The sequence below is a fragment of the Prionailurus bengalensis genome, chromosome B2, assembly GCF_016509475.1.
Source record: "Prionailurus bengalensis isolate Pbe53 chromosome B2, Fcat_Pben_1.1_paternal_pri, whole genome shotgun sequence".
NCBI lineage: Eukaryota > Metazoa > Chordata > Mammalia > Carnivora > Felidae > Prionailurus > Prionailurus bengalensis.
In genome coordinates, this window is record NC_057349.1 from 11916735 (window position 1) to 11942789 (window position 26055).

Sequence of the window (26055 nt, forward strand, 5' to 3'; positions counted from 1 at the left end):
AGACACAGATAACCACCACTAGCACTCCATAGTTTTCCTTCAAGGAAAAAAAAAAAGCACTCAGGCATGAGTTTGGTAAAAGCAAATTTACTATCCAGGAAGGGGGGGGAAAAAGGCAGAAAAAGCCTTAACCTGCGAGATCACGGCACCTGATTCCTTACTTCAGCAAAATGTTCTGGTGCCATTTTATGTTTGGTAGACGGGGAGATCCTGGTGGTTAGTGACGCCTGGTGGCCCTTCAAGACATGTTTGGATTCTAAGTCCACCTGGTCTCCAAAGCTCTAAATGTGGTATCAGACTAGAATGTTCAAGGGAAGAGTTGGGGATTATATGTCCTAAACACAAACGCCCTTAAGTTAAAAAGCAGTCTCAGGGATGTCCCACTAAGGCTAGTGACGTAGCAGGAGTGGGCCGTGCGTCAGAGTGGATGCTGGGTAGCAAAGTACGTGTCCAATGCCGAGAATAAAAATTCTCCACATTCTTGGGAAGAAATGATGACAGAAACTGATATCTGTGACCTTCTGGAATTCTGCAACTTTGGCACCAACAGCACAGTGAGTGATAACCAGGCTGGGACAGGGCGGGTGTGATGGGGCAGAAACCAAGACCCATGAGGGAGATGGTGCATCTGTCCTGAAGGCCACCAACTTCCCTGTCGCCTCACTCAGCACTGCTCTGAGGACATACTTCACACACGAGCAGAGGTGATGTTCCACACTCTCCTTTCTCCTCGTCTGAGTCAGCGGTCCTAATGAACTTTCCTCATACTGTGGAAACCGGGTGAGGGGGGTCGGGAACTGCAGAGGGTGGGAGGATGGAGGCAGGTAAGTGCCACTTGCTTCTCACTAGGGACCCAGTTCCCCACAAAGGTGACGGGGGACACAGCTGCCCACAGGGTCAAAGGCAGGCATCTCCCCACCCAAGGGTGACTGGGAACTGTAGAGACCAGACTCTGGCTCTGAACCAAGCCATGGTTCATCATGCAACCTATCACCGATGTCACCTAACCTCTCTAGTGTGTGTTTTCCTCTCTCAGAAGAGAAAGAAAGGAGGAAGGAAGGGATGTAGGGAGAGAGGGAGAAAGGCAGGAAAGGAGGGAGGGAGGGAGGGAAGGAAAGGAAAGGAGGGAGGGAGAAATGAGGGAAGGAAGGAGTGGAGGGAGAGAGGGGGAAGGAAGGAAGGAAAGAAGAGACAGAGGGAGAAAGAAAAGGAAAAGGGGATATATATTAGAATGGATGATATGAAGGTATCTCCTTCTCTAAAAATTCCGACCATCATAACTGGCTAAGACAGTAAGAAAGAAAAATCCCAACTCGAAGTCTGTATGAAATGTAGGGGCAGAATCCTTTTTTTTTTTTTTTTTTTTTAATTTATTTGTTTACTTTGAGAGAGAGAGAGAGCAAGCTGGGGAGGGGCAGAGAGAGAATCCCAAGCAGCCTCCATACTGCCAGAGCAGAGCCTGGGCTTGAACTCACGAACCGTGAGACCATGACCTGAGTGGAAATCCAGAGTCGGACGCTTAACCGACTGAGCCACCCAAGGTGCCCCGGCATAGAATTCTTTATACGAATCATTTTCTGGTTCTCTGCCACGTGGAGAATCTGAAAGACATACAGATCCTTTGGGCTTGACGTTGCTAAAGTACTCTATATCTTGTTACAGTAAAAATAAATGTTTAAAATAAAGCAATGAGCAGGAAGCTAGAAGTCAATGAGGGAAATAACTTGGCGGAAGACGCGCGGGAGAGGATGAGAGGGATCTATGTAGAATGGGCTGCTTGGTTGAGTCAACCCCAAATTGGTGCTTTGGAGGATTTTTTTATGGCGAGGGCAGGAGAGTTCCTATATAGACCCCCATTATAAAGCATCAAAAATGCAAATGGTCACTTTTTAAATGAGTATGATTTACCCATGAATATTTTCTAAAGTCAAAGGAAGATATGAGTAGACTTAATATGCACACGTATTTGTGTGATTCATTCCAGAGACAGAGTTATTAATTATTCCAGAGAAAAGGTCCATGTGAAGGAATAAGGGACAACCTTTAAGACCAAAAAGGACAGACTCACGGGGGCCTCAAGGTCTCTTGAAATGAAGGAGTCTGATTTTCTTCTCTATCACAGTAAAGCAGGATGATATTTTGTCTTTAGTGTTGGCTGTGTCCTTTTTCTGTTGTGTTTCCTTCTGCTTGTATGGGATGTCCAGATGATTGAGGTACTTTCCCTGGCATGACTCAAGATACGTTTATAAGGGTGACAACACCCTATCGCAAGCCCTGTGTGGAAACCCATCAGCCCCTCCCTCATGCTTTAATGCTGACCCAGGGGAGAGTCGTTCCATCGGGCTTTGAGAAAGGGAAGGCCCTTGGGAGGGAGGTCGTCCAGCCTCATCACTGGGGAGGGTAAGGGACCAGCTCAAGGTTACACTGTAAAAAGTCGAGCCAGCTCTAAAATGCAAATACAACCTGCTAGTCCTAGTCAGCCGCTCTCTGAACATGGCATGAAGACAAACAAAACATTTTAGAGATGATTTAAATAAATAACAAAGACTAGAAACATCTAGAGTGACTGTGACCCATCAGGAGTGCCCCCATCATAACTGTCTAAAAATGTTCGTCCTTTACAAAGGCAGGGAAGTCAAGGTCATAACACGGTGCACTGTGACTTAATCACACTATGCTTAAGTGTGCTGTACTTCTTAACTGAATTGTATTCCCCTTGGATTCAAAGTATGGTCCTCTCATTTTTACGAAACAATGAATAAAAGAGTGTTTCTTTCTTATCCATTTTAATCAAGAACAGAAAATAAATGGTTCCAGACTTCCAGAGACATTTTTAAAATGTAAATTCTATAAATCTCCAAAAAGGGTTTGCGTTGAGAGGAGCTATGTGATTCATAGTCGTTTTGCGATTGTCAAATCATTTAGAAATAGCCTGAGATTGGGTCCATTGACTGTGAATAACAGCAGGCCAGCTTTGTGAAAAACAATCACGTAAGTCCAGTTAAGGATAAATGATGCCTGGCCAAGAGCTCGGTATTACATACCCCCAGTTTCTGGGGGATCCTTTCCTTTGACATCGAAGACTATATTTAACCTAAATAGCTATTATAAAATTATGCACTGTGGATTCTTTCTTAAAAGGGGTGCAAGCTTCGCCAGTGTCCCTGGGTTGAAGACTAGTTTAAATAAGCCCTTGGGTTTATGTTGCACACAAGAAGGCTTTACAAGATCTAATCTTTTCTAAACCTGTTATGTTCTTTGGTTCAACAGGGCTTCCTAATTGTAGCTATTAGTTCCTCTTTTTTGTGGTCTGGTCTGTCAATGGACTATTGAGTGATCAGTAAATTAAAGCCCAGCCAGCAGCCAACACATCGAAGCAGACGTTAAATCATAGCTTGGCTGCCCTTATTCATTATTAGTATCTGTGAAACAGCTTTTAAATACACGGATAGGATTTAACATGATGCACATTTGTGTCATTCTCAGATTTCCATACTGTACAATCAGGTATGTGAGGGTTTTTTTTTTTTCTTCTTCTAGGCAACAGGTGTGTTCTTGGAACAATGTTCAACCCCCACTTCTGGCTTATGTGAGAGGCAGCAGCTGCAAGCTTAATGTCAATGACACATGGTTCTATAAGAGAGAAAATAAACCGCCTTCTCAGTGTATTAAAGTCATGGGCAGATGGACAATAGCTGTCTGTACTTCCTTTGTGTTGTAGAAGCAGAGTCTAAACTTTGAGATGACAAGGTTTTCCCTGCCTCTTTTTCTCTTCTCCTCCTCCCCTCTCTTTTCTTCCTTCTTTCTCTCCTTTCATTTTTCAAAACACTTGTTAGTGAAAAACATGCCTTTCTTCAAGCATTCTGCACCCATTATTGAGAACTGTCCTCCAGTTGAGTCATATTGTTTTCAGGCTGACGAGTGGAGAGGAGAAAAAACGTGATATAAATCGGGCTACACTTTATTTAGAACTTGCTTTGTTCTGAAAAGAATTGAAAGGAACTGTTTACTATGGAATTTGAAGAGACTTACTTGGTATGCAAACACGGCGTGTTTTCTTTAAGGGCAAATTCAGTGCTCTAGTACAACACTTCTATATTTAATTTTGTGAGATATTGCTAATGACAGTTACAATGTACTCTGCACCTCACAAGTACAATGTCAATGTTAACTGATAGGAACCATAATGATCCAGTAATTCTCGTAATAGAGTTTAAGACAGTAAATGTTTGTCAGTTTCTTCAGAATCTCTTAGTGTAGTGGCAGGAATATTCCACTTTGCGTGTTAGTTTTCAGGTGCTGTCGTGCCTCAAACAGAAGCAGTCCAGCCACTGTCTTACTGCATACAAGGTTTCTCGAGAACAAGCACATTAAGCTCACGAACAGACCCGAGTAACCACTGAGCTCCGGGATCCACTGGAAGTGAACACGTCTCATTACACGGACTTTTCTAGAACCCATGTACAGCAGAGTTTCCCCTCTTCTGTCAAGAGGCGTTTCAATAGGGATTTTAATAAAAATGGAGGTCATGAGACGAATCTTCCTTTTTCTTAGATGTGACAAACAAACGTATTGCAAACGGGAGGAGACAGGCACCTATTTAATTACAATCCTGGAGTCTCTGGTATCACCTGAGCCACCAGATCACCTGGAAGACTGGGGTTGGGTGCTGCATATAATGTCTAATTGGGGGACAAGTAAGAGACAATCCCTTTTTATGGTTGCTTCTTTTTTTTTTTTAACCGCAAACCTCAGCTTTATTCAAGAATCAGGTTTTCTGTGAATCTACACTGAAAATGGTTTTGCCATTGCTGAGAAATCCATGAGCAGATGGATTTGGAATTTAATCCTCTGTGAGAAACAAAGGCAAATGAAAAAAGAAGAACCTGGAGATAAATTTCTCCTAGGTTTTTTAATTGGTTTGGCTATGACATTAGATTTTCACTAAATGCATGCAAATAATGACTAGTGTCAAGGAGGATGCTAAACATTTTTAAAAATTTTTCTATTTTTGAGAGAGAGAGAGAGAGAGAGAGCCGGAAGGGCAGACGAAAAGAGAGAATCTCAAGCAGACTCCACACTCCGCGCAGAGCCCAACACGGGTCTCGATCCCACGACCCTGGGATCATGACCTGAGCCGAAACCAAGAGTCAGACGCTCAACGAACTGAGCCACCCAGGTGACCCTAAACATTTTTAAATGTATCCGAAGTGTGTAAAACTGGAAGTCTGGCCCAGATATCATTAAAGGTCTTTATCAATCCAAGGATTATCAAATTCTATGATTTTGCTTCTTCCTCAGGCTGCACTTTTCCACTGTGGTAAAATACACATGGTACCCTCTTCACCATCTTTAAGTGTACATCTCAGTATTGTTAAGTATATTCACATCGTCCTGCAACAGATCTCCAGAACTTTCTCTGGAGTTGAGCCTTCATTGCAAGACTAAAACGCTATACCCATTAAACAAGTTCCCACTTCTCTCTCCCGCCAGCCCCGAGCAGCCGGCATTCTATTTTCTGTATCTGTGAGTCTGGTTGGCTACTCTAGGTACCTCCCTCAGCTCAACGGATTCAGAGACACCTCATGTATAGTGGAATCATACAGTCCTTTTCATTTTGTAACTGACTTACTTCCCTTAACCAAATATCCTCAAGGTGCGACCATGTTGTAGCGCATGTCAGAATTTCCTTCCTTTTTAAGGCTGAATAATATTCCCTTGGACACATAGACCACATTGTGTTTGTCCTTTCATCTGTCCACGCACACACGGTGGCTTCCACCTTTTGGCTATTGGTGCGTCATGCTGCTGGGAACGTGGGTACACAAATAGCTCTTCGGGATCCTGCTTTCAGGATTCGACACTGGCTACGTCACTCTGCATTGCCAGCAGCAGTGAACAAGGACCCCAGTCTCCCCATATCCTCACCCACCCTTGTCATTTCTGGGGTGTTTGTTTGTTTGTTTGTTTGTTTTTTAAATAGTAGTCATCTCCTCCACAGAGACAAAGAGAGAAAAGTACTCACGTGAGTCTCCACATCGCCAGCAAGGATCCTACTCTTCTGTAAAAACTCCGCCACCATGCTGTTCATCAGCTTATCAAAGGCTTCCACGGAGGGTGCCACACCTTTGGAAGAATCACATTTTGTCAGTCTCTGAGAGGTTTTGGTTTTTTTTTTTTTAATGTTTTTATTTATTTTTGAGAGAGAGAGAGAGAGAGAGAGATGGAGTGCAAGCAGGGGAGAGGCAGAGAGGGAGACAGAATCTGAAGCAGGCTGCAGGCTCTGAGCTGTCAGCACAGAACCCGACGCGGGACTTGAACCCATGAACTGTTGAGGTCATGATCTGTGCTGAAGTAGGAAGCTCAAATGACTGAGCCACCCAGGTGCCCCGGTCCCCAGGAGTCTAATGAAAAGCTGATACTGCTTTGCCAGAGGCCCTATGGAAGCTTAGTATCGCCCATGCCATTCTCATTCGGTCAGTATTCCTGAAACATTTTTCAATGGCTCAAGAAAACACAATGCTTTCCTATTTGAGTAAGCACTTTCACCTACATACGAATTTGTTTCTTCCCCAAACTCACGAGGCTAAGTAGCACCATCATAGTTTTACTGGTGGAGGAAATGGAGATGTAATCGGAGCACATGACTTGACCAAAACTATAGTCAAATAAGAGGCAGATCCAAGAACTGACATAAGCCAAGTGTACTTTCTACTACACTGATCTGCCCAGGTGCTGTGAGACCTTGCACACAGTTACCAAGATTACCCAGGACAATTAAAAGGCAATAACAAACTCTGGTAAGTAGGAAAACAATGCCAATGTCACACATTCTGTTCCATCCTGTCCTCACTTCCTGGGGGAGGGAGGCAGAGTTGGGAGGCATGAAAAGGTCTGCTGAGCTAACTCACGTTAAGTTTTGATCTGACAAATTACCATAAAAACCCAAGCGACAACGGCCCAACCTGGAGTGCTCTGTATCTCTTTCCCTGCTTTTTAACAGAAAAATTGTGTCTTAGTCCCAGATTTCATGTCCCTAATATTGAAAAACTCAACCCTACAGGCAATTAAAATCCAAACCAAAACCTAGGATTCCCTTTCTCAAACTGTACATTAGTAGCCATGCTCATAAAGCTGTAGGATAAAGCTTCCTTCCTTTCCCAGATGCCCATTTCCACAGGCCCAGAAGGAGATGAAAACAGCTGCTTACAGTGCTGTGCACCTACAGTCTAACTTCTAAGCAGGCTATTGAAGCTGAACCTTAAAGTTCGAAATACAGTACATACCAACTTCTGGAATATAAAGGGGGGCAAGCCCACAGATTCCTTAGGGGTCCATTTGGAAGCAGATAAACCCGTTTGTTGCTGTGGGAGACACCTGAGAGGTGTCTGCGATGTATTTAAAGTTGGAGAGTTTGAGACATGAGACAAAGGACTCTACATAGCAGAAGGAAGGGTTACAAAAGGGAATTCTTTTCCTATTTCCTTTCATCACTTAGCTCTGTTCACACCTCCTCTGGGCAGCCCTTAATGACCTGTCTTTCTTCCCAGCCTGCATCTTGTGAGCATCCTTAATCAAAGCAGTTGTGGCCCTGAATAGCAAAGCATGGAGACCAAAGATTCTGGAGGATTCTGCATATAATCCATCTTAGATTTCCTCGTATATAACAAAGTACTCATTACTTGGTGTGTGTGCAAAAATACTTCTTCAACTGTTGAACCAAACTTACCTGATCGTCAGGGGGAAAAAAGCCACCATAAAACACAACCTAGCACCTGTATCGTAAGAAGGCAGTTCGCTGACTTCTGCATATTACAGATGTAGTGGACAGGGTTCCATCTAAAAATTTCTTTTTATTTCTTTTTAAATTTTTTAGTGTTTATTTATTTGAGAGAGAGAGAGAGAGAGAGAGAGAGAGAGAGAGAGCAGGGGAGGGGCAGAGAGTCCAAAGGAGGCTCCAGGCTCCAGGCTGTCAGCACAGAGCCTCATGTGGGGCTTGAACTCACAAACTGTAAGATCGTGACCTGAGCTGAAGTCGGATCCTTAACCAACTGAGCCGTCCAGGCACTCCTAGAAGTTTCTTTCTAAATCAAAAAAATTTTTTTAACTTCAGTTATAACATCACCATAATAACAATGTTTTATATTTCAGGTGAGAGGGTGTCCTTAAGGATTTGTTAAAAATGGAATTTAGAAAACCATCAAAGCTTACTAAATTAAGAAGAAATGAAAGCGATGCTGTTTAGGGTTGTAAAATGTTTTAAGGATGGTTATCATTCAGATATTTTACTAATTATCCTGCTTACCAATGACCCTACTGCATTCCTAGTAGGATAATAAACCGCTGGGTAAGTTGTTTTAAAAGACCTCATTCTAATAACTGGTTTGGAACAATTTTCTGTATTAGAAAATATCTGTTTAAATACTTAAGTAATTTAATTATACACCTTCCAATTTTGTTTAGTCTATTAAGTTTCCCTGAAAATTACTGTTGTAACAAAGAAAATACAAAGTGCAGTCTAGTGCCTCTTTAAGTCAAGTGAGGTTCAACTTATTGAGTTTTTCCCCCCTTTATTCAACAACGCTACACAGTGTTCTGAGAGTTGGATTTTACTTATATTTTATGCATCTACAGGCTTTCTATTTGTGGGTAGCAATCGTACAGAAATGTCTTTTGATCTCCTGATGTCAAAGACATAGGAAACCCAAGTTATTGAAGCGAACATGAAAATATTTCCTTACAAACGAGGTTTACTGAATCTCCTACACCAATTATACAGTTAACAAAAAGAGGCTCAGAATGAAATCATAGATGTGTTTCAGTTGATGTGGAAGAAATTTACAGGCCCCTGGCAGCCTCCCTTTAAAGAACATCCCCTTTCAATTCATTCAAAACATTTTAGTTTTCATTATGTTCAGGGGGGAAAAACCAGTCTGTGCATTTGTGTTCATGCAGTAATTTTTGTCCTAAGGCATCCGATACAAGGCACAGCCCCCAAATACTCCTGAAATTCTAGAAGCACCAATGTGGATCTTGCCTAGTGAAAGCTTTTTTTTTTTTTTTTTTTGAAGCCCCCATTCCCCTAGGCTTTTCTCGGTCCCCAAAGCCTGATAGGATTCAAAATGGGTCAGATAAGGAGGAAGTGTACTTGAGACAAGAATAGAGTTGCCAGATGAGATACAGATACATTGGAATTTCAAATAAATAATGAATAAATTTTTAGAGTTAAGTGTGTACCATGCAGTATATCCCAGGCAGTATGTGGAACATACTTATACCCCCCCAAAAAAATAGTTCATCTGAAATTCAAATTTAACTGGGTGTCCTGTATTTTTATTTCCTAAATCTACGACCTCAGACAAGAAGGAACTGGAAAAATTACTGTCGATACCTAGAGAGTTTGCCATATATGGTATTCTTCTAGCTAACTTTTATGTTATGTTGTTAACTTTTTATGTTTGATCATATATTTAAAATCTTTTTTTTTAAGTGGCATTACCATATGACTTTAAAGGCATATTTGGTTAGGAACAGGCACAGGTGACACAATGCGACGTGATCATGTTACTTGGAACCAACGTTTGGCTTCCCGTCAGACTCACTTCCTTCAAAACTGCAGTTCTTAAATTTAATGACTTGATCTCTTTAAAATTCAAATCTGCAGAATGATAATTCCTTCCCATTGACACTGTAATCGAGAACATTAATTTCTCTTTGATAAAATTACTCAGATAATATATGTACAGCCACTGCGGAATGTGGAACAACAGTATAAACACTAGAGCAAACGAATAACGACGTTTGGCACATAGATTATAGTCTTAATAGGCACAGATACTGGTAATTTTTGCAGATTGTGGGTTGAAACTTTATTTCCTTTCCCTTCTTCAGGGATGGCTTGCATCTGGTGAATATCATGATCACATACAAAGGGAGGAGTATGGGGGCGCCTGGGTGGCTCAGTTGGTTAAGAGTCTAATGCTTGATTTGGGCTCAGGTCATGATCTCACAGTTCGTGGGTTTGAGCCCCGCCTCAGGCTGTGCGCTGAAAGTGAGGAAGCTGCTTGGGATTCTATCTCCCCCTCCCCGCTGCATCTCAAAAGAAGTAAACGAAACAAATGAAGGAAGGAAGGAAGGAAGGAAGGAGTACGAAAGCTGAAGAAAGGGTGATAAAAATATTTCCTGAGAACTAAGTGATGGGGAGAACATTAAGTAATGACAACAGTTAGTGTCCCTACCTCTACTGACACCATTAAGTCCCTCACAGTCCCCAGGAGGCCGGTGTGACTCTGCAGACAGCGACTCCAGTCGGCCGACCACCCGTTCCAGCCTCTCCATCAGTCCTTGCATCTCTGCCATTCTAGAAAAACACAGGCACAAATGGAGTCCGTGTGAATGTCAGGGAGGATTAGCAAGCTGACACCATTAAATTTAACAGCAGCAACAGGGAAAATAAAAATTACTCGGAATGGCTTTCATTACCTACAGAGTATTTCTATACATCAGGAAAATATGTGAAACTCCAAAAAACGTAAACCTTGGAACAAAAAAAAAAAACCCCAAAAACCCAAATTATATTGATCTTGGTTTCTATTCGATTCAATGACTTTATAAGCTCCAGATGCAATACACAAAAAAATCACTCCCTACACCATTAACAAGTATCTCCTCGGATGCTTCCTTGTGCTATGATACAATCTATGTCTAGCATAAACTAAAAGCCTGTGAACATATATCTCACAATTAATATTGCCAACTTTTATCCTACTAAATGGTAGGAGCATATTTTAACTATTTCCAATGATTTCTTTCTGTGAAAGTATAACTCTCCAGGGGACACTAAACCCACTGGTAATTCTTGTTTACCTACTCAATTACTTTAAGCCAAACAGCTGAGCTCGGAATTGAGTTTATGAAACCATATCATTTAGCAGGTGACTGGGTTTTCATCTCTAAGGGCTGTCTTCTACTTATTACCACCTTCAGTGTGTCTGCCGCTGGATTACTTTAGGTTACAATTATTCCGAATGGTGGAAATTTTTAATTTAAAATATTAACAGTGTATATTTCATTTTGCTGCTGATTATTTTTGGACAAAGTTTAGTTTTAGGTGGAGTGGTTTCTGGAGACAGGAAGCTTCGGTTCCCCAGCAGTCTCTGCTGGGATAAATTGGGTTTGACGCTGAATAAGGGATTGAGGATAAGAGTGGGCATGTTGGGTATCTAGCTTTTCTGCGTCCAAACACTTCTTAGAGAGCTATCCTGAGTGTGCACAGGTGAGTACCTTAAAATTGCTGGCCCTACAATGTAATGTTATGAAGGCAACCGCTGAGGAATGGAACCCAATCTAATTTGGCCAAGTTCATGAGATCCAGCTTAGAGATACCATAGCTCCCGCCATATCAACCTACGACTGCTTTTGGCAAATTCAGGCTGCTGCCCCAGAGAAAGTAAAACACAGCCCATCTTAATCAGTGTCTGTAGTTCTCACTCTTGCGAACTTTCTAAGCATCATCTTAAGCCAAAGAAGATAGACGTGCTCCCATAGAGGAGTCAGGGCTGCCCCAGAGGGTGAGTAAATACTATTTCTCTAAGACAGGTAATGTTTTCTATTTCTGCAAACAACCAGGTAATGCATTTTTTTTGTGTGTTTTGTATTTCATAATGATGACATGTCACTGCCATTTTCAAGAGCAAGGTTAGACTTATCAAAACATGTGGGTAGCTCTGTACTTCTGCATCCACATGTCAGATGGTCATCAGATATGGATGGGGGGGTTCACTGCCTATTTTGGAAAGTCATCTCCTCTGAAACTGCCAGCAGCTATGCTTTCAAAATATGGGGCAGTGTTCTCTGCACGGCCGAAATCAGCATCTAATCCCAAGGGGATTCAAAATTAGAAGTTTCTCATCTATTCTTTTCCTCTTAACGTCAGAGCTTTCGCTTCTACTGCAATTGAGAAAAAAAAAAAGAAGCAATTTAATTGAACCCTTTACGTAATCGTGCAAGGGAACTGGGTATCCTGTAGGAGGGTGAAGGCCATTTGAGAGATGGTAAAAGCCCCTCAAATCTTTTAATAGGCGTCCATCTGTTCACGGTTATCTATGTTCTCTGTTACTCAACTTGCCAAATGTTACACCATAGACCTAGCCCATGCTAAGGAAAAAAAAAAACGTGTTTGCTTTGTTAGCAAGTTCCCGATGCCCCAACAGAAAGGCACCCACCACCTCCAGAGGCTCACAGCGCCATTTCAGGAAGGCCTGTTACATTTCACACTTAGGACGGCTGTCCCCGACTGGGGCTTAATCGGCCTCCCTGACAAGACTCAAACTCACACTATCTAATAGCGCTCCATATGTTGAGAGACAACGGGAGTTAGCCCACACACTGCAGGGCCAGGCTGACTGGTGTGGAATGCAGTCTGAAAACAAATCAGATGTCACTTCGCGTAAAATCACCATGGACTGGAGTCTTGTCACAGCCTCTGAAGAGATCAAAATACAACCCAGGCAAGGAAGCTGAAAGATGCCTCTGGGTTTAAAATTTTAGAACAGTTTCTAAGAGAAATGGAAGAACACATAAAAGAGAGAATAAAAAAGAGAAAGATATCCAAAATATACATGGTAGCATTCCCAGGGAGAATGATGGGGTCCAAGATGGCTATGCTTTCTTCTCCCAACACACACACACACACACACACACACACACACACACACCCCTCCCCACATGTGCCCTCAGCTGCTATCCTGGCTCTCAAGAATGAAGAAAGAACAGAGCAACAGATTCTCCAAATTCTTCCCAGGCAGTTCCATTCGCCTTGGTTTTTCAAAGTGGATTTAGCCAAGTTTTCATGAGGCCAGGAATTAGGAATCAGGCTGAGGAAATGGATAGGACAGGAAATGTAGACAGCAAGGTCAGGGTAAGGAATGAGTCAGAGCCAGGTGGACAGACAGATGGATTTGGACCAGGAAGCCAACAGAAGAGGGGATCTATGGCAAACTGGTCAGACATAAGATGTTCTAAGAATCAGATGAGAAGCAGAGAGAAGCCAGACACACAGCTGGGCAACCAAGAGACTAGGTCAGATGATGAGGCTCAAACCTGGTCTCCAGACTGTCTAGTCCTCCAATTCATGCAGAAGCCAACCCCAAGATGAGGTCCCCTATAACCTCCGGCTTATAGAGGATAAACACAATCATCTGACCAGGTGTGAGGGTGGGTGGAAAGAAAAAGTGGGAGGAATATAGAATTCCATGACCTTCTCTTTTTAATGATCTGTTTTAGGAAATTACACTCGAGGTGAATCTTAAATCCTTGTTTTGTAATAATTTGGTAGCATTCTTTCTTGAGTTCCTTTATAATAGGAAGTATAACTCATCTTGGTTTTTTCTTCCTCATTTGAATTATCCCCTCACTTTTCCCTTGTTAAAGTTTGACTCTTTAGACATGCACAGAATTTAAATAGCTCTACAATAGTTCTATGAGGCTGCCCCCTTCCATTTTTGCCTTGAGAATCAACCGATTTCCATGATTTTAGCTGTTTCTTTCAGTAATTTTCTCCTCATCTGTACATAACATGCTTCCATCTCTGTGTGTCTTGTTTCTCTTCGGTTCCAGGCGTTATCCACTGAGTTCCCACCAAAACCAAGAGGTTTTGCCCAATCCCCACCACCAGACACATGAACACTTCCTTTTGCCCAGTACTGTTGTGTCACAATTTCTATGTGACCAAGCATCAGGGTCAACACGTTTATGACTCTTCACAGCTGAGTCACAACGTATCCTAAAATTATTCTCCATTTTCTTTTTTCACAACCTGTTTCCCTGCAGCTATGTTGTCCAGTTTTCTCTACATCCTTAAAAGTTAGTCACCTCCAAACTCTTCTCCCAGTTGTGCAAGTCTCCTTTCAGTTGAGGCAAACACATCTGGGATGCTATTACATCTTTCTTCTCAGAGGCATCTCTTCTGGAGAATCACTCCAAGTGCATGAGAGCTCAGTAGGCCCACGGTGCCTCTGGGACCAGAGATCTGCCTTCCCCCCATGCCCTCTTACCTAGTATCACCTGCTTTTCCGATTCTATACCCTCCTCTTTCTTGGTGTACTTTCTTAACTGTCTTCTTAGTTTCAGAGCATTTTCTTCTGAAAACAAGGTATGTGAAAGGACAATTTTTGTGGCGAACCTGCAAGTCTGAAAATACCTTGATTTTGCCTTCACACTTTGGAGGTTTGGCTGAGTGTAGGATTCTGGGATGGAAGTTTTCCTCAGAATTTTCAAGGCATTCCTGCATTGTGTTCTAGCTTCCTAGGTTACTGTTGAGAGGTCCAAAGCCGTTCTGATTCTCTGATTTTTCATCCCTTGATGCGGTCTTTGTTTTCCTCTCTGGAGGAAGTTTGCGGGGTCTTTGTCCTCAAGGGTTTGGGATTTCACAATGACATACCTTAGGGTTGGTCAAATGTTTTAATGAATGATTTTCAAAAAGGTGTGGCAGGGGCGCCTGGGTGGCGCAGTCGGTTAAGCGTCCGACTTCAGCCAGGTCACGATCTCGCGGGGTCCGTGAGTTCGAGCCCCCCGTCGGGCTCTGGGCTGATGGCTGAGAGCCTGGAGCCTGTTTCCGATTCTGTGTCTCCCTCTCTCTCTGCCCCTCCCCCGTTCATGCTCTGTCTCTCTCTGTCCCAAAAATAAATAAACATTGAAAAAAAAAAGGTGTGGCAAAAATAGGAAAATGGGCATCTCATCCTGTTTATCTCTGAGTGAGTTTACAAACTAAATTTTGTGAGTTTTTTTTTCAAATAAAGTAGTTAGGATTCTAAATACTTAAACAATTTAAACTCCTTTACACCAAATACACACATTTACAAATATTTCATACACTTCATTAAGAATATAGCCAGTTAGTATTCTCTCATATACTGTCTTTGGTAGCATTTTCCTAGGTGAAAGGATGGTTGTCATCATTTAAAAATTTATTAATTTTATATTATTTTATATTTGCGTTATATTATTTTTATTCATATATTACTTTTCTATTATACTTATATTAATTTTATAGTATCACTTAAAAGTTAAAAAATAACATTGGTCATTTCATAAAACCCATCCTTAAAGTACAGATAGTTCCTAATACTAATTTTGTGTGCAATGTTCCGCAATAAGACAATGACTAAAACAGTAAGAGAGACGACATTCCTATCCCTTCCCACAGTAGTTTCCAGAAAGGGAGAGTTCCCCACACTTACAAACATTTTTACAAGGTCTCAATCGTTTGTCTCTTTTTAACCAGGGCTGTTTAGAGGGGGCCCTGCTTTTGGAATCACTAACTGAAGTTTTTTGGGAAAGAGCTTAATTTTGTTTTGCTTTATTTAGTTACTACCTGTACATAGGGTTCCTATAAGTGTGTATAGAAAGGCATACAAAGTCTGTGACACGATCAGTGATAGATGTGTTAGCTACTGTTAGGAAGACATCTCATTTATTTTTGCTAACGGTGCAAACAGATTTACAAACCACTGTAGCAAGCCTTTGTGCATTTTAAATGCTGGGCAATCATCTAAAAGACCTGGCCAACAGAGTTGTCAAATCACTATGCTGTACGCCTGAACGTAATTACACTTCAATAAAAAATGAAAAATAAGTAAGTAAAATAAAATAACATAACATAAAAAACCTGGCCAAGGGAAATGACTAGCGAAACATTTCAGGTCATACCTTATAATTATACCCTTATAATTTTTTTTTCCTTGTCTCAGTTTCCCCTACTCACATACTTATTCTGCCAAGATTTCTAAAAGTGGCTTTCTCCCGTCCATGTGCAATGGTGAGATTTTTGGTATGTAATTAGTGTGGCAGTCATATGTGTTCCTCCAAACATTAAAAAAATTCAGAACTGATCAACATATACTGCATTAGTTTTAGATGCACAGCTAATGATTTGATATAGTATAAAACAGTCCTCCCTTATCCCTCAGGGATCTGTTCCAAGACGCTCCCAGGAAGCCTGGAAACGCAGAGAGTGCCAAACTTTGTATATGCTGTGTTTTTTCCTACATGCACATTCTTACGATTAAGTTTAATTTCTCTATTAGGCATAGTTAGAGGTTAACAAGAATAACGAACAATAAAATAGAACCATTACAACGGTATACTGTACTCTAATAAAAATTATGTAAATACGACCTTCCTCTTTCTCAAAATACCTCACTGTGTTGTACCCATGCTTCTTCTCGTGATGACGTGAGATGATAAAATGCCTACGTGATGAGATGCGGTGAGTGAATGACGTAGGCGCTGTGACAGCAGCACACGGCTGCTACTGCCCTCACGGCCTCAGAGAGAGGATCATGTATCTACTTTATCACTGTGATCGACTGCAGGTAACTGAAACTGTGGATGAGAGGCGGCTACTGTATGGGGAGGTGGCGGGAGGGGGGGCACCTGGGCGGCTCCGTCAATTAAGTGTCCAACTTCGGCTCAGGTCATGATCTCGAGGTTTGGGAGTTCAAGCCCCGCGTCAGGCTCTGTGCTGACAGCTTGGAGCCTGGAGCCTGCTTCAGACTCTGTGTGTGTGTGTCTCTCTCTCTGCCCCTCCCCTGCTTGCACTCTGTGTGTGTGTGTGTGTGTGTGTGTGTGTGTGTCTCTCAAAAATAAACATTTAAAAAATAAAATAAAATAAAATAAAATAAAATAAAATAAAATAAAATAAAAAAGGGGGTGACTTCTGTACATTGCAAAATGATCCCCACAAGAAGCTCAATTAACCAGCCCCATACACAGTTATGGACTTTTTTCTTGTGTTAGGAACTTTTAACATCTGCTCTCTTGGCAACTTTCAAATATACAACACGATATTGTTAACTACAGTCACCGTGCTGTAGATTACATCCCCAGGACTTCTTTATCCTCTAACTGGAGGCCCCTACACATTTCCAGAATGATGTGTTTGCTTTAAAAGAGCTCTCTGCTAAGGACACAAGCCCAATCTCCGTGGAATCACGTTTGGAAAACAACGCTCCTTCATCCCTCAGACTGTCTCATCCAAATCGTCTCGTGCTCAGTGGTAAGGGGTCTGGTAAGACAGAACTACTTAGTCTAACCAATTATAGCTGCTTTGAAACTCGCCACCCTTTGGTACAGCGTCAATGGTGATAAGCCCAGAATAACCACCTGCTTGTCTGTGTTACAGTCTCGGCATCTAGAAGACACCTCTGCTCAATTAAAATCCTGCCTCGTCCTATCTTTCCACTAGCACATGCACACCTTGCCTCCCACAAGTCTGAGCTCTCCATGTGCTATGGTACTACCTTTTACTCTTCTTTGCATCTCCCTCTGAGTCCTGCCTGCTGCCGTGTACACAGAGAATTCTATAAATACTTTTTGATTGACTAATTAATTGGCTACCACTCACTGCCTTTCCCTTGCCTGCCCATTCATTGGCATAATCCCAGTTCAGGTGATGAGCCAGATTTTCACAGGAGAAGTTCCCACTTGTTTATTTTAGTTTTTAGTGTATATATATTTTTAAGTTTATTTATTTATTTTTGAGAGAGAGAGATAGGGTGAGTGGGGGGAGGAGTGGGAAGAGAGAAGGAGAGAGAGAATCCCAAGCAGGCTCCGCACTGTCAGCTCAGACCCCGATGTGGGGCTCGAACTCACAAACCGTGAGATCATGACCTGAGCTGAAAACAAGAGTCAGATGCTTAACCGACTGAGCCCCCCAGGAGCCCCAAGATTTCCGCTTCAAAGAAGACATTAGGTTAGCTTAACCCACTTCAAACCGCGGTGGCTTCTTCCCGTGACTTACAAGAGCACACCCGCTCTCTGGAATGTGAACCCTGGGTTTTCCACAGCTCCTTTTTTTCCTTCGGGGTTTCAAGATTTTTAAAACTCCACACTGTCCAAAGGATTTTGTAAATCGCTCACAGCAAGTTCATAAAACAAGCCAGGGAGAACACTGCTGCGGTAACATCTTCATGTTCACAATGGCTGGGTGTTCCAGGGTCCAGACTGCTGGCCGAAGTTCCGCTCTCATGAGGCCAAAGGTGCAGAAATAATTGTGAGCGTTTCTCCTCTGACTCTATAGAGGAGACCCAGACTCCAGGGATTCCAAAGATCATGAGTCTAAGCTTACACAGAAAACAGATTTGAGGTGACAGGAAATGGGAGATTCTCTAACTTTTTCTCATGGTCAGGCTGGGCAGCTGGCTTACGTGTGAGCAAACAGTAGAGTCACAATGGACTCCTTTCTCTATAAATCCGCCCGAATTAAAGAAAGATTTGTTGAACTACCATCGAACCAGGCTGTCCTAGATGTTAATTTCTCTTTATTGTGACTGTACTAATTACTTCCTTTCCTTTCTCTAGAAGCTACCAATCCGCGGGGGGAAGGAATCGTGTGGTTCAGTATTGCTGATGGGGTAATAGTACGTGCAGCAGAAACAAACCACAGTCTTCATTCCTCCCTTCATTGGCTGCCTCCCTGGATACGCTGGGTTCATTCATTCAGTTAGTCCCCTCTACCTGCCCAGCACAGTGCTCATGGGATTAAAATACATTTCTGGGCCCAGCTGTCGTGGGAGGGGGCCGGAAGGAGACCCTGCTCCGTCAAGCCAGGGAGTTGTTCTCTCAGAGACACATTCCCATTGTCAAGGTGCCTGCCTTTCTATCTTTCGCTTTCCCTCCCGAAGAGCACTGCTGGGGCCAGCTTCACCAAACATCAAAAAAAAAAAAAAAAAAAAAAAAAAAGAAAAAAGAAAAAGCCACCATTTTCTTTTCATTGCAAAGAAGTTTCAAAAGTCTCTGAATTTTGAGACAGTAATATCAGAATAGGAGAGATCAGAGAGTTATGCGAATGAAAGAACACTTTTAAATTTTTCACAAAACTGGAGAAAACCTACCAGAGGAGATCCTGATTAGCCGACGGATTCCTCCAAAGGTCCCAGTGCAGAGAACAAAGGCAAACTCTCTTCAGCTGGACTTTCAAAAGGACTTCCCCCCCTCCCACCCCAGCCCTCTATAACTCACAGGGTTCCTAAGACCCAGTCGCAGAGACAACTCAAACGTGCCCCCTTCCCCCACACTGCTCCCTCTCCCCTCCCACCCTTCTACCGCTGCCACTGCCTCAAGGGTCCTTCCCGGCACTGGCGCACCCATTCTCTGCAACTCAGCGCTCCCTCGAGGCCGCCTCGTGTCCTACAAATCACAGGTAACCTCGCTTTACGGTTCGCCATTTACTTCCTGTCATCTCCACCAAATCCAAAGTTGGACACAGAAGGGTAAAATAATCAACCACACGTAGAAAGGACCTCCCCATTCCATCCGCCCTCCCCACTCCGGTGGTATCACTTCTCAGGAGCATCCCTGATCCGTCCCGTGATACAAATATTTCTGGTCTAAGTTGGAATCTCTGAAGATAAGAGGTGAGGGCTCATAACTTGAGATGGTAGAAAAAGCATTTTGGTATCGGGGGACCTTCATTTGAGATCCAGTCCCTTAACTGGCAGCTTACATCCCTCTAGGCAGATGATTGAACCCATCTGGGTCTCAATTTGTTCACTTCTAATGCAGGAGTTCACTCCTGTTTCTTCATTCGCTGACTGAAGAAAATTGTATGCAAATGTGTTTTGAGATGTGTTCTGTGCTGCTGCTGGGGCTACACAGCTGGATGAGACACAGACTGTCCTCAGGGGCCATGATTTCCCTCAGGAATGGACAGTTTGGCTGTTGGGGGCAGGCCAGCCCTCCAGGACACCGGGTTGCAAGGAAGAGCCCAGTGGGAACTAAGGCCATGGGGGAAGTCTAAGTATATCTCGAAGGCTGGCTCTGTGCCCTGTGGTAGTGACGGGTAAGGACAGAGTCATAAAATCATAGAGTCTGAATGCTGAGTGGACCAGGAATGAAATAATTCCCCTATCAGGAAGTGTGAACTCTCTTAGCTAAATGAGACCCTTCACTGAAAAGAAGCTCCCCACTAACTCACGTCATGACTCATTTCTAAGCTCCTATGCTTTCCTATTTCCCTGCACTGCCCTTTTGCTCTTGTTTAGGCCGTGGAAGGGGTGTAGGTCAAGAAGGTGTTTCCAGGAGTTCCCCAAGGGCCACATCCTGGCGAGAAGTCATGGAGACTCCACTGGCTAATCTATCACAGCCTGGGACGGGTTTCTATGGACCTTTTGTCGCTCCATAAAAAAATGTATTGCTCTCCTTATGTGCAGAATTTACAAGGAACTCTTACAACTCAATAATAAGACAAAGATTCCAACTTAAAAATGGCCAAAACAGAGCGCCTGAGTGGCTCAGGAGGTTGAGCATCTGACTCTTGATTTCAGCTCAGGTCATGATCTCACAATTTGTGAGATCAAGCCCTGGATTGGGCTCTGCACTGACAGCGTGGAGCCTGCTTGGGATTCTCTTTTGCCTTCTCTCTGCCCCTCCCCCCACTCCCGTGCATGTGCTCTCGCGCGCTCTCTCTCTCAAAATAAATATTAAACGTTTTAAAAAATGACCAAAATATTTGAACATTTTTCCAAAGAAAATATGCAACTGGCCAGCAGTGTAGCACATAGACTCAACATCAATAGCCATCAGGGAAATGCAGGTCAAAACCACAATGAGATCCCACTTTGCAGCCACTAGGATGGCCAGGGCCAAGAAGACAGATGATTACAAGTGCCAGTGAGGACATGGAGAAGTCAGAACCTTCCTACACTTCCGGTGGGAATGTGAAATGCTGCAGCTGCTATGGAAACCACTTGGAACTTTCTTAAAAAGCCAAGTATATATCTGCCATATGACCCAGCCACACCATTTGCATTATCTACTCAAGAGCGATTAAAACACATGTCTACACACAGGACCACTTGTACACAAATGTTCATGGCGTCATCACTCATAATAACCAAAACATGACGGGGAGCAGCGGATGACTAGATAAACAAATGAGGCATATCCATACAACGGAATATTATCCGGCAATAGAAAAGGGAAGCAGCACTGATACGTTCTGCAACACGGATGAACCTCAAAAAAATTATATTTATTTTTTAACGTTTATTTATTTTGAAACAGAGGGAGAGGGAAAGAGAGAGGGCAGGAGGGTGCCTGAGTGGGGGAGGGGAAAAGAGAGAGAGAGGAAGAGACAGCACGGGGCTCGATCTCAGGAACCATGAGATCATGACCTGAGCTGAAATTATGAGTCAGACGCTTAACTGACGGAGCCACCCAGGCGCCCCCCCCCACCCCCCGCCCAAAACACGATGTTAAGTGAAAGAGCCAGGCACAAAAGATCAGGTATTATACAATTCAATTTCTAGGAATATCCAGAAAAAGCAAATTTCTAGAGACGGAAGGTCGATCAGTGGTTGCCTAGGGCTGAGGCTAGGAATGCGAAGGGACTACAAATAGGAATAAAGTTTCTATTTGAAGTGAGGGAAATGATTTAAGACAGGATCATGGTGGTAGGGGCCCAATACTGGAAATATAATAATAGTCATTGAATTGTGCACTTAAAATGGGTGAATTTTATGGTATGCAAAACTGTACCTCAATAAATGTTGTTTTCAAAAACAAACAAGTACAACTGATCCTCAAGCCCACAGGGTTTAGGGGCACCAACATCCCCCATGCAATTAAAAATCCACATATAACTTTTAACTCCCCTGAAACTTAACTACTAATAGCCAACCGCTGACCAGAAGCCTTGCCGATAACACAGTCAATTGATGCATATTTTGTATGCTGTATTTGTATACTGTATTCGTATAATAAAGTAAGCTGGAGAAAAGAAAACATTAAGAAATCATGAAGAGAAACTATGGTTGCAGCAGTGTATTTGCTGTATGTATTGAAAAACTCTGCACTCCGTGGCCCTGCGTGGTTCAAACCTGTGCTGCTTAATGCCAAGCCTCAAGCTCCCCTTTATAACCATACAGTCAAAAATCAGTTAAGTCAGAGTTAAGTTTGCTGCCCTCACCTCCCAGCAAAGACACAGGTGGTAATTAACCTTAACCAGAGACTTCCCTGAGTGGCCACAGCCTCGCTCCTGCTCCCGGAACCAGCTGGAGGGGACAGAGCGGAGCGGTGGTGTTTCACACGGCAGCAGAAATCACTGGGCAGAAGTGGGGCCTCCAAAATGCAGATTCCTGCCCTCCCCCCACCCCACCCCCATCTCAGCAATACTAATTTAGTGGTTCTGGGTGTTCCTGGCAATCTGCATTTCTCAGAAGCACACTTCAGAGTAAAAGGTCCCACGCTCTGGGAAATCTGATCATAGAAGTGCCCAGGAATGCTGTGGGAGCATGTGTGCATGGGGTGTGGGGGTCAAGAAGGGCGAGTACTCAAGGGAGCCCTGGGAAGTAAGGAGGCCCTTCGAGTTCAGTTAGGAGCGAAACGGAATCTCAAAGGACGAAGCGGCATTATCGGAAGCAGAAAGGTAAGTAGAGCAGATGTATCCCTGAGCCTATGCCCAGCATGTACCAAGACACGGAGACACTGCAGCTAGAAAATATTCCTTGGGCATTCACTCACCATGTGCCAGAAGCTATCTAAGAGCTCACGGGAAAATAAGGGATTGATGAGTAGCTGGCAGGAGCGGCGGACAAAGCTGAGGGGGGACGTGGGAATTTACTACAAGGCGGCAGCGGGTTGGAGAAGGTCTGAGAACGTAGGAGAATGAAGGAGGTCTGAGCAGGGACCACAGGGCTCGAGTGGGGCTGGGAGGGAAAGAGAGAAGGCAGAGCGTCTCAGATGCCTTGTCTCAGGGTCAGGCGGTGCAGGTGCGGACAGACAGAGGGAATGGAGGTGTCCAAGGGGAGGAGTTCAGTGTGAGACACTGGGTTCGAAGGGCCACCGAGATGACCGCTGGTGGCTGCAGGGAAGGGAAGCCCAGGGGACTTTCGAAGGTGGAATAGCAAGTATTACCTACCTAGTAATCACTGCCTCGGGATTCTTGGGAAGCTCAGAGGACATGACGAGGGGAGCTTCGTGAACTAGAAAGTGATGGCCAACTGTCACTATTATGATTTATCTCTGAATGCTCCCCAGCACTCATCACAGTGATCTGCACACAGTGAGTGCTCATTACGGCACATGTCGCCAGGTCTCTGATCCCCTAAACATGATGACCTGGACATCTCACACACCACACTTCGAAGGTTGTGCCATACACAGCCCATAAAAACACCAAGAGACACTAATGGCTGAAAGCATAAAAGGGGTATCATTTTATATGGTCAATTACTTCTCACGACTTGACTAAAAGTATTTCACGTCGCTAAACCCCGACATTTCAGTGTGAAGAATGCCGTGTCTTGGGGCGCCTGGGTGGCTCCGTCGGTTAAGCGCCTGACTCTCAGTTTCAGCTCGGGTTTCATGCCTTCGAGCCCCACGTCGGGCTCTGCGCTGGCAGCACGGAGCCTGCTTGGGGTTCTCTCTCCCTCTCCCTGTCTCTCAGCCCCTCATGCACTCACACTGTCTCTGTCTCTCTAAAAATTAACTAATTAATTAAAAAAAAAAAGAATGCCATGTCTTCCTGGAATAATGAAGACAACAAGGTTTGCTGAAATTCCTTCTGATCTCAGAATTTACTGGCATGCAGTGTAGGCTTTATATGCGGTTGAATAGCAGCTTCAGCAACTCTCTTTAAGGGAAAAACCAAGGATCAGTTCAGATCAAGAACTAAGCCGGTTTTGAGTATGACGTTTGTTAGCAAATGTAAGGGTGACACTTCAGTTTAGAAGAGCCAGGTGATGCGTGTGGCCCCAACCCCCTTCTGCTTCTTCCCATTGTCTCCAGCCCCCTGGGTCTACTTTCATACTTGACTTCTATTTATTACGTGTAACAAAACTGGAGTTTTCAAATAGAGCTCTGGACCACCAAAAGACTACAGGCTCTTCTTTTTTGTTGTTGTTGTTCTTTGGAACTGAAAGCCCAAAGTAAAGGGGACACAGAGAAAGCGGACAACACACAAGGAAGAGAATGGGGGAGGGTACAGGTAAGAGGGGGAATGGGGAAAGGGACACTGGAAGATGTCAAAAGAAGGAGGGAGCTACCAGTGCTGTTCAAGAGGGAATTGGCCCAGGGCGCCTGGGAGCTTCAGTGGGTTGAGTGTAGAACTTTGGCTCAGGTCATGATCTCATGATTCACGGGTTCAAGCCCCACGTCGGGCTCTGTGCTGACGGCTCAGAGCCTGGAGCCTGCTTTGGATTCTGTGTCTGCCTCTCTCTCTGGCCCTCCCCCTTGTGCTCTGTCTCTCTCTGTCTCAAAAATAAATAAAAGTTGGGGCGCCTGGGTGGCGCAGTCGGTTGGGCGTCCGACTTCGGCTCAGGTCACGATCTCGCGGTCCGGGAGTTCGAGCCCCGCGTCGGGCTCTGGGCTGATGGCTCGGAGCCTGGAGCCTGTTTCCGATTCTGTGTCTCCCTCTCTCTCTGCCCCTCCCCCGTTCATGCTCTGTCTCTCTCTGTCCCAAAAATAAATAAAAACGTTGAAAAAAAAATTTTTTTTAATAAATAAATAAATAAATAAAAGTTAAAAATAATTTAAAAAAAAGAAGAGGGAGTTGGCCCATGACAGCCTATCTCTAAACTGTGTTCAAGACATAAAAAGCAACTCCCTGACTGAAAGGTAAACAATAGTAGGCCAATTCAAGGAAGCAATCAAAACTTGAAAAGGGGATTTATTTGGGAATGTGTTTCTGCTTTGTTTGTTTTTCTCTCTTCTCTCCAGGGTTGATCCAAGATTGAAGCTATGCAGGGGGTTCAGGCAACAAAATCTCTGAGAGAATCCTCCTCTGTTTGGCCAGAAGACCTGGAAAGGAGGTCCTGCGGATGGAAAAATGTGATGCAAAGTCCAGCGGTCTGTGTGTGTGTGTGTGTGTGTGTGTGTGGCTAGTTACAGAACTGCACCCCAGAACAGCAAGCAGCAGCATAAGCCACTAAAAACTTCTCTGACATGGGGCGCCTAGGTGGCTCAGTGGGTTAAGTGTCCGACTTCGGCTCGGGTCATGATCTCGCAGTTCATGGGTTCAAGCCCCATGTCAGGCTCTGTGCTGAGAGCTCAGAGCCTGGAGCCTGCTTTGGATTCTGCGTCGTCTTCTCTATCTGCCCCTCCCCCACTCGTGCTCTGTCTCTGTCTCTCAAAAATGAACAAATGTTAAAAAAAAAAAAAGAAAAAAAAAAAAAAAAAAAAAAAAAAAAAAAGCTTCTCTGAGGTCACTGCCAGAGGAGAGTCCCAGAGAAGCCAGAGCTGGAAAGGGGGATCCCTTCATTCTGTGCATGAATGAGTGCAAGCCGTGGTCTTGCCCCATAGTGTGCATGTGGGGGACAGGCCCACAGGCTTTGAGACCGGTGCCACAATAGAGGCCAGTGCTCAATTCCCAGATCAAGCCCTCAACAGTGCTTCCTGGGGGTCCAAAGCAGCACAGCAAAAGTTTTAACAACTGCACTCATGTTGGGACCATTATAAGGGAGAACTGGGCCGGCTGCCTAGGAAAACAACAGCAGGAAAAATGAGCATTTCAAAAGGACTGAGAGTCTCACCACACAATCCTCAAAATGTCTAGAATTCAATCCAAACATGTGTGACATGCAAGGGACTGGGGAACTGTGATCAATTCTCAAGAGAAAAGACAATCCGCAAAGGCCAACCCCAAAATGACGATGTTGGAATGACCAGATTTCTAGGAACGATGTCAACTATGTTCCAGGAGATAGAGGTAAACACTCTTTTTAGCAAAAAAAATTTTTAGGGGCGCCTGGGTGGCGCAGTCAGTTAAGCGTCCGACTTCAGCCAGGTCACGATCTCGCGGTCCGTGAGTTCGAGCCCCGCGTCGGGCTCTGGGCTGATGGCTCAGAGCCTGGAGCCTGTTTCCGATTCTGTGTCTCCCCCTCTCTCTCTGCCCCTCCCCCGTTCATGCTCTGTCTCTCTCTGTCCCAAAAATAAATAAACGTTGAAAAAAAAAAAAAAGAAAAAAAATTTTTAACATTTATTTATTACTGAGGGACAGAGAGACACTGAGCGTGAGCAGGGGAGGGGTAGAGAAAGAGGGAGACACAGAATCTGAAG

At 43.8% G+C, this 26055-nt stretch overlaps 1 protein-coding gene across 4 annotated transcripts in view; it reads right to left on the bottom strand.

Annotated features, from left to right (window-relative positions):
- CAP2 (cyclase associated actin cytoskeleton regulatory protein 2) overlaps window positions 1–26055 on the bottom strand; it is a 154910-nt gene that overhangs the window by 118594 nt on the left and 10261 nt on the right. Inside the window, exons 1-3 of one of the 4 annotated variants that reach the window (XM_043590755.1) lie at window positions 14055–14226; window positions 10239–10360; window positions 6026–6126 (exon numbers count right to left, since the gene is read on the bottom strand). In XM_043590755.1, the coding sequence (XP_043446690.1) occupies window positions 6026–6126; window positions 10239–10359 (222 nt within the window). In that variant the 5' untranslated portion in view covers window position 10360; window positions 14055–14226. Of the gene's footprint in view, window positions 1–6025; window positions 6127–10238; window positions 10361–14054; window positions 14227–26055 lie in introns of those variants that run through there. The other 3 variants (XM_043590754.1, XM_043590757.1, XM_043590758.1) reach the window with 3 other exon arrangements.